Source organism: Sceloporus occidentalis, unplaced genomic scaffold, assembly GCF_023333645.1.
Source record: "Sceloporus occidentalis isolate IW3139 unplaced genomic scaffold, rSceOcc1.0.p SCAF_2, whole genome shotgun sequence".
Classification (NCBI taxonomy): domain Eukaryota; kingdom Metazoa; phylum Chordata; class Lepidosauria; order Squamata; family Phrynosomatidae; genus Sceloporus; species Sceloporus occidentalis.
Genome location: NW_028316982.1, coordinates 196187189 through 196194494, shown reverse-complemented (window position 1 = coordinate 196194494; position 7306 = coordinate 196187189). Strand labels below are relative to the sequence as shown.

The 7306-nt window shown below is 39.2% G+C and overlaps 1 protein-coding gene across 2 annotated transcripts in view; it reads right to left on the bottom strand.

Moving 5' to 3' along the window:
• Positions 1–691: 691 nt before the first annotated feature.
• LOC149319518 (amine oxidase [flavin-containing] A-like) overlaps positions 692–7306 on the bottom strand; it is a 55884-nt gene continuing 49269 nt past the window's right edge. Inside the window, exons 12-15 of one of the 2 annotated variants that reach the window (XM_089511888.1) lie at positions 5987–6084; positions 5213–5324; positions 3097–3159; positions 692–2349 (exon numbers count right to left, since the gene is read on the bottom strand). In XM_089511888.1, the coding sequence (XP_089368014.1) occupies positions 2200–2349; positions 3097–3159; positions 5213–5324; positions 5987–6084 (423 nt within the window). In that variant the 3' untranslated portion in view covers positions 692–2199. Of the gene's footprint in view, positions 2350–3096; positions 3160–5212; positions 5325–5986; positions 6085–7306 lie in introns of those variants that run through there. The other variant, XM_089511890.1, reaches the window with a different exon arrangement.

Below are 7306 nucleotides of genomic sequence, written 5' to 3'. Positions count from 1 at the left end.
ATAAAATAAACAAATAAAACTTTTAGCAGTGGTGAAGAATGTTAGTAGTTGCAGTTCAACAATATCGGGAGAGTTTCATAATTCTCACCTCTGATGTACCATGTTCAAGTAGAATTCCTTCTCCTAATATTAAGTTCAGGGCACTGCTGTGCACGAAGCTCTCTGAGGCTGGGCCATGTTCTGCTGAACCAATTAAGGAAAGAAAGGACTTTCCCACGTGCTTGTTCATTCCCTGCTAAATGCAAGATTCTGCATGTCTAATACATCTGCTATGGGGTATCATGGATCAGTTGCTATGCCCTTACCTCAAGAAAAGCAACCCTGCAACATGTGCAAGAGAGTCCCTTTGTGCCTGAAAGTGACATTCTGTGGTGGATGCATGTGTGCATTATTCATGTTCTAATTTAGAGGGCTTTTATGTATAACGGCTGTTCAAATCCAGAAGGCCTTGTAGTGCATTTGTGGACTGAGCTTCCTTCTGTTTAGGCATTCTCATTCCCCTCCTCCTGCTCCTCCCCAAAGAACATTTTGAACTGTCCCTGGTACCTGTGCAGAGCTTTGAAGTGTCTCCTTAAAAGCTGTCTTTGTGTGCATTAGCAGCTAATGGGTAATCTGTAGCAAACAAATTGCCTTGCAAAAGTCATAAAAATAACACAGCATGAATGCACTGGAGAGTTTTAAATGGATACTTTAATAACAATTGAAGGCATGTTCAAAAGGCACATTTCACAAAATTACAAAAAAAGGGGAGATACAGATCATTTCTGCTATTTTACCAAAATGGTTACTGATGAGAATATTAGCATATATAGATCCCCATCTAACCAAGCTGTCATTTGTCCAGTGATTAATCTTTACAGTGTTAGCTGAAATAAATTATTTTTAAAGAACAATTTGGTACATTTACTACACTAGGTTAGTAGTATAACAGAGACTGGAGAGAAATGGTTTCAGAATACCTGCTTAATAGATAACTGTGGCCGAGGTGCTGGGCTGAATACATAGCCACACTAGAGCAGAATTTCAGGAGGTTTTTCTGTGCTTGGACTCACTAGACCCAGATCCAAATCCACTGTCTCTCAGCTTAACCTACCTCATAGGATTGTTGTAAGGACAAAATGGAGAGACAAGGTAGAAACAAAAAAATCACTGATTTTCATCGGGTGTTGCAAGAATTGAAAATGTTCTCTCTCTTGCAAATCACGATCACAACTTTGTCTCTGATATAAATTAAATGTTCTTCAGTTTGTCAATGGGAGGGAAAATAACAGCAAAATAGTATCAAATGAGTTTGCAGAGTAGTGAGGGATTTCTCTCCTTTGGTCACACCACATCTGAAGTACTGTCCCCAGTTCTGGGAGTTGCCTTTTAAGAAGCAGGCAAATAAGAAAAGATCACAGGGAGATATGTTAGTTTTTTTCCAGTGTTCGAAGGGATATTACAGTACAGGACTTGTTCTCTGCTACCTCAATACTACAGTACTGGAGTGGGAGTTAGGGCCAATGGCCAGGCTGACTGTGGAATTCTGAGAGTCTTAGTAATAACAAAGTAAAATGTCAAAGCTCTGGAGTCTAAATCTTTTCCTATAATGAAATGCTTGTAAAACAACTAATGCACTTCATTTTTTTAAAGTGCAACTCCCAGGGAAAGGGTCTCCTCCTTTCACTCTGTTGCATCTCCAGTTAACATTACTGTACTTATTTAACTTCATTCAGCTCCATCATGAGTATGCTATATCAGTACATAATAGCTGAAATACATTTACAGTTTTTGTAGTTTTAAAAAGCAGTGTACTACATACAAGAGGCACTTGACAGATTAAGCATCTGGTTTAATAAGCCACTAGAATAAGCCTTGCATATTTATTTGTTCACCAAAAGATCTTGTTGTTTTTTTTAATAAGACATGTGGAAGCTTTCCAAAGGCTTTGGAACATGTGCAAAATCTGTTCTGGTTTGTTCTCATTAGTATTGGGGTGGGTGAATGGGGTGGATAGGGTGCAGTGAAAAGAAAGGTCACTGACTTTCAATCAGGCAAAGTCGATGAGGAAAGAAAATAGAACCCTCACTTACTCCACAGGACATGGATTAAATTGGGTTGGTTGTGTTGATTCAGGTATCCCAAAGAGGGTCTGAAAGACTCTTGAAAAATAACATCCACAGCATGGGGGAAATAGGATTTGTTATATTGGATACACACTCAGGAGAGAAGTCCCTTCTTGTAGGCAAAGAGTCCAGCTACAGCCAATGAGGTGAAGAAAGAAGAAAATCCCAGAAAGACCAGAAGTCCTGGGACAGATGGCAAATTCCTTTCCAAAAATGTAGTTGTGATGGGGAGAGCTGGAACATCCTAGATGAAAATATATATCTATTGTTAGAGTACAAAGGTGGAGCAATGAAGGCAAGAATCCTGTACAAACTGAAGAAAGTATGGCCTACTGAATTCAGTAGCACTTTCCTCTGAGTAAATATGTATAGGATTGTATGGGTATTATCTCACCAAAATTGCTTCAGTTTAAAATTCTGATACAGGTCTTATTCATGTACCATATGTTTTGGATTAAGTGAACCTATGATGCCGGAAGCATGCTAGCCCTGCCCCCATACATTTTTGCTCTTCTCCCATGGAGAGCAATGTGGGTTTGAGATTGCATGGAGAGCCTTCACATAGAGATAAGGCTTTTCTTTTCATATTATTATTCTCTCTATGTGGAGAATTACAACAGAGCGTACAGGGCTAACACCCTCCTTGTATGTCTGCTTAATGTAAATCATATACTGTACACCTACAGGAGCTTAAAACCTAGGCACTTCCTGTAGAAAATGTCTGTCCATTTTAGTTCATATGCATGTGAAAGATACTGTGAGCAATAAAATACCCACAATTTTCCATTTTTCAGATAGGAGGCTGCTGGGCCCCTGTTGATGAAATGCATATGTCAGGAATAAACTCTAGAAGTGTGACCAACAGTTCCAATGTTAAGGTCATGGCTATTTTTCCATTAGACATCCTCCTTATATTATGCCAAGAAAATGAAGCCATGCAATCTAGGCAATGTATCAGGAATCTTAGCAGGGCACTTGAAAGAACACTTACCTTTGATTCTGGTTCTGTCACCCAAATTTCATTCTTTGATATCTTTCCCATGCTGCACAGCACCTGGAAGACAGAAAAATATGTAGAACTAATAGCTTGTTGAAGTGTGAGGTCCACATCTAGTTCCAAAAGGAATTTGTAGGTCATGCTTTTTAATATCCCTCCCCTCCTACATTTAACTCAGGAATGCAGGAGTACCTCAGGGAGCTCTCTCCTATTTTCCCTCCCCTTTAAAACCTTAGGTTTTTAGCAGCAGTGCATCTGACAGCCTATTTATGCTATCCAGCCCTTGTTAAACAACAACAACAACAACAACTCCTGATGAGTTATGTCAAGGCCCACTTAGCTAGTCTCCAGTTTAATTTTTTTACCTGAAACTCAGCACTGCAACTTGGACCAAAAACAAAAATTATTCTATCAAATTCTAAGGCATCTAGCACAGTGACTAGCTGAGTTATAGCTGCCTCTCAGACATTATTTTTTATTATTAGAGATTGACAGTAATTTTTATATCAAACAAATAAAGCAATAAGAGATGAAGACACCAAAGAGGGAAAATTCAGTGCATGAAGAGTGCAAACACTGCAGATGTATTTCTCCTGACATGGGTTTCAAACTGCACTGGTGACAATCTGAATCAGGAACAGGTGGGCAACAGATTGATCTCCTTTGCAAGCAACAATGGTTTCTGGGAAGATATCACAGTGATGTACAACACTGTCACTCCCATATGGTTCCTTTTCAAATATTAAAGCACAGCTGTGTGCGACACTAGACTAAATGGAACAGACCCTATATTATGAAGATAACTCATTGTTAGAGATAGCCCTGCCATCAGACGGACTGAGTTAGCCATCTGAGACAGCAGATTTGGGATATCATGAAAGGGTACCAAATCCTTTGTGGCAGGAAGGGGGAAGAGGAGATTGTAGAATTTTGTGTCTGTGCTATAATAACTAAGCTGATTTTGGTTACTATCCATTTTGCCTTGCAGATCGAAGCACACACACAGAGTTTCAGGAATAAAAATTCTCATGATGTCCCTTCCCATAATGAACCCAAATAAAAAAATAGGTTTACTGAAGTCCACCCTGCTGCATGCACACTGAGAGCTATGGTCATCCACAGACCAAATCCCCCCAGATCAAGGTAGACTTCAAACAGTCTATGAATCAAATATTTGCCCTGAGGCCCAGCAATGATAAGGAGAAGGGTGGGGGAATAGTCAGTACTGTAGATCATATCTGGTCTCCTTGTTTTTACCTTGGGCTGGGAGCAAAGGAGGTGGAAAACCATAATTCCCCCCCTCAAAAAAGTCAGCACTTGGCACATCACAGAAGCCTTATGTTGCACTTTGTCCACCCTTGCTTCAAATCAATTCAAACCATGGAGTGCAAAAGTACAGTACTATGTTTGCAAACGATATCCAGATGACTCAGAGCAACTAGCTGAGTCATAATGAATACGATACAAAATTGGCTGCAATTTATACATTAAAGATTTGCACCCATTTCTTGGATTAGACCTTGTCAATGACCACTGAAGCTATGAAGAAGATTGAAACATCTTAGATTAAACTAAAATATTTGTTGTAAACTAAAATACATATTCCAGCCAAGTTATTCTGGTTTAAGTAATCAACAGATTTTTTTGGCGAGGGAAAGGAGTAAGCTATTCATAAAAACAGTTTACCGTAGTGATTTCAAAGATACTAAAGTAGAATTCAGCAGCAGCCTGCTCTATTATATTAATTGCAGTTTTTTGTTTCAAGGGTTTAGAACTGTGTAACTGTTTTTCAGCTCTTCTAATCAGATGAGCATTCTTTTTTTAGCACAGTGATCTCAATTCATATACAAACACCCAAACTCTTGGTTGTCTGTGCATAGTTCTTAGTATTGGTGTTGTCATTGCATGTCTTCAAGTTGTTTCTCGTTTTGGAAACCCTATCACAGAGTTTTCTCAGAAAGATTTATTCAGAGGTTTGCCATGCCCTTCCTCCAAGGCTCAGAGAGTTTTACTTGTCCAATCCAGTGGGTTTCAATGGCTGAACTCTAGTCTCACACTCATACGACTATACCATGCTGGTCCTCCAGTCCTTAGTCTGGGCTCTCTTTACCTCTCTGGCAGCTCTCTCGCCAGCCTGTACTGCCCCTTCCATGTAGCCACTCCACTGTGTAGCTGTCTCAGTGCCAGCAAAGTAGATCCTACCTGCTGGCTGACGAATTATCCTTTAAAACAAACATTACAACACATGTTAAACACACATTAAAAGAGATAATCATCCACCTTGCAGGTAACAGCTTCTTTTGATATTTTAATATATATCAAGGGTGAAGCGATGTATGCTACTGCATAGTATAATACAGTGCTATATTGAATTTTCCTGGTAAAAAACTAGATCTTTTCAGGAAATAAGGAAATATCATCCCCCCAAATGCTTTTGGGGTATTTCCCCCCATACACTGACCCATCTGCAGTAGCTTCAAGGGAAAGGAAAAGGCAATACATCCATGTTATCCAACTGGGTCAATAGAAACCATGCTGCTATTTGGAGTTCATAGCAACAATGTCCATTAGGGCTGCATAGGAAGATTTTCACCCTTGTCCAGGTCTATCACACCTACGGTCTACAATCGCCCATAACAGATTTGGATGCACATCAAGCCATCCATATGCTTCATGCACCTGATGAAATAGACCAGATCAATATAAGCTTATGATATAAATCTATAAGAAAGCAGAAGACTTATAGTTTTGCTAACATAACTACCTCTCTGAATACATCTACCACTCTAGAAATTACCTTAAGAGTAACATGTTGAATGCCTAGAGTGCTTTACAGTTCAACGGTTACAGATAACAGTACCAAAGAGAATATATCTAGTTTTACCTTCCATATTGGGACATAATGCCTGGTGGAAAATAGGCTGTATAGCAACCGCCAGAATATTGTTCTTCGCTCCAGTTTTTTTCTTCATAATGCACTGGCTGTAACAGTAAAATGAACAACAGAAACAAACTTCTTCCTTGCATCCATAACTTTCTGCTTGCATTTGTTTTGTGCAAATGTGTGTTCTTTAAAGTTCACCTCATTTGAGACTTTCTTCACACCATGTTCATGAACTTTTTCTTACTGTGGGACATATTCTGGCTGAGCCTGTATTAAGATGTTTGAGTAGATCCCAAACACCACAGAAAGATTTTTCCTCTTGATTTTTCCTTTCATCTTCCTCTATCCCACTTTCCTTGTTTCAGAAAATTGTCCTTTTCTGAAGTCAAATAGCACAGTGCTGGAATTCCTTCAGACTTTCTCAGTCACATCTAAATTTCATTTGATAGCTACATTCACTAGACCTCCCAGGTGTCAAGGTCTGGCTCTAATTTTCATGCCCTGGTTCCCCTGCTCCATGCTTCAAGACAAGCTGGAGAAATATCAGGGCAGGAGGATACCCTGAAATGTTGCTTTTTTTTTGTGATGCTGGCTCTTATTGGTGCAAGTTGTTTTGGGCTGGTTGCTATAGATTTTCCAGAAACCTCTGTTTCCCTCCTTCCTTTGTGACCTTTGTTAGGCTTGTGGGTGGTTGTTCTTGTTGTTATTATTATTATTATTTTAATAAAGTGATTTGAACAACTATGATTGATGTTTAGATGACATCATCCAGCCTTGCCCTCGTGACATCATCAAGGATCATAACTCAGGGTTTTAGATGTGAAATCTCAGGGTCTAGAGTACATTTTCCCTTTAATTCAAGTGTCCCAACTCTCTGTTTTGGCCCAGAGGCCTCTGACTAGGGTAACTAGGTTCTGACGCAAGAATTTGGAATCAGTCAGATTTCATCTTCTGGCTACTAAACAGGGTTGCAGTCATTTAGGCATTTCCCAAGCACAAGGTCTTCCTCATTACTCTCATAAAAGCATTTTGAAGATTTAACTGAAAAGACATATTGTTGTCTTGTATGTTCTTGAAATGGTAAGGAGGACTAGTAATATGGAGCAAAACTTGTAACTTCCAAAACTTCCATGTTTTCACATATTACCATAGGCAAGAAACTTCAATCAAAGACTAGTATTCTTGGAAGGAATACACAGTTAAGTATTCATTAGCACAACAGTCTAAGGAATAAAGGAGCCGTGCTGAAGAGCTGGAAATGGATGACTATGTTGTGTTTTGTTATTAGCAGTGACTAAATTTCATTGAGATTAACTCAGA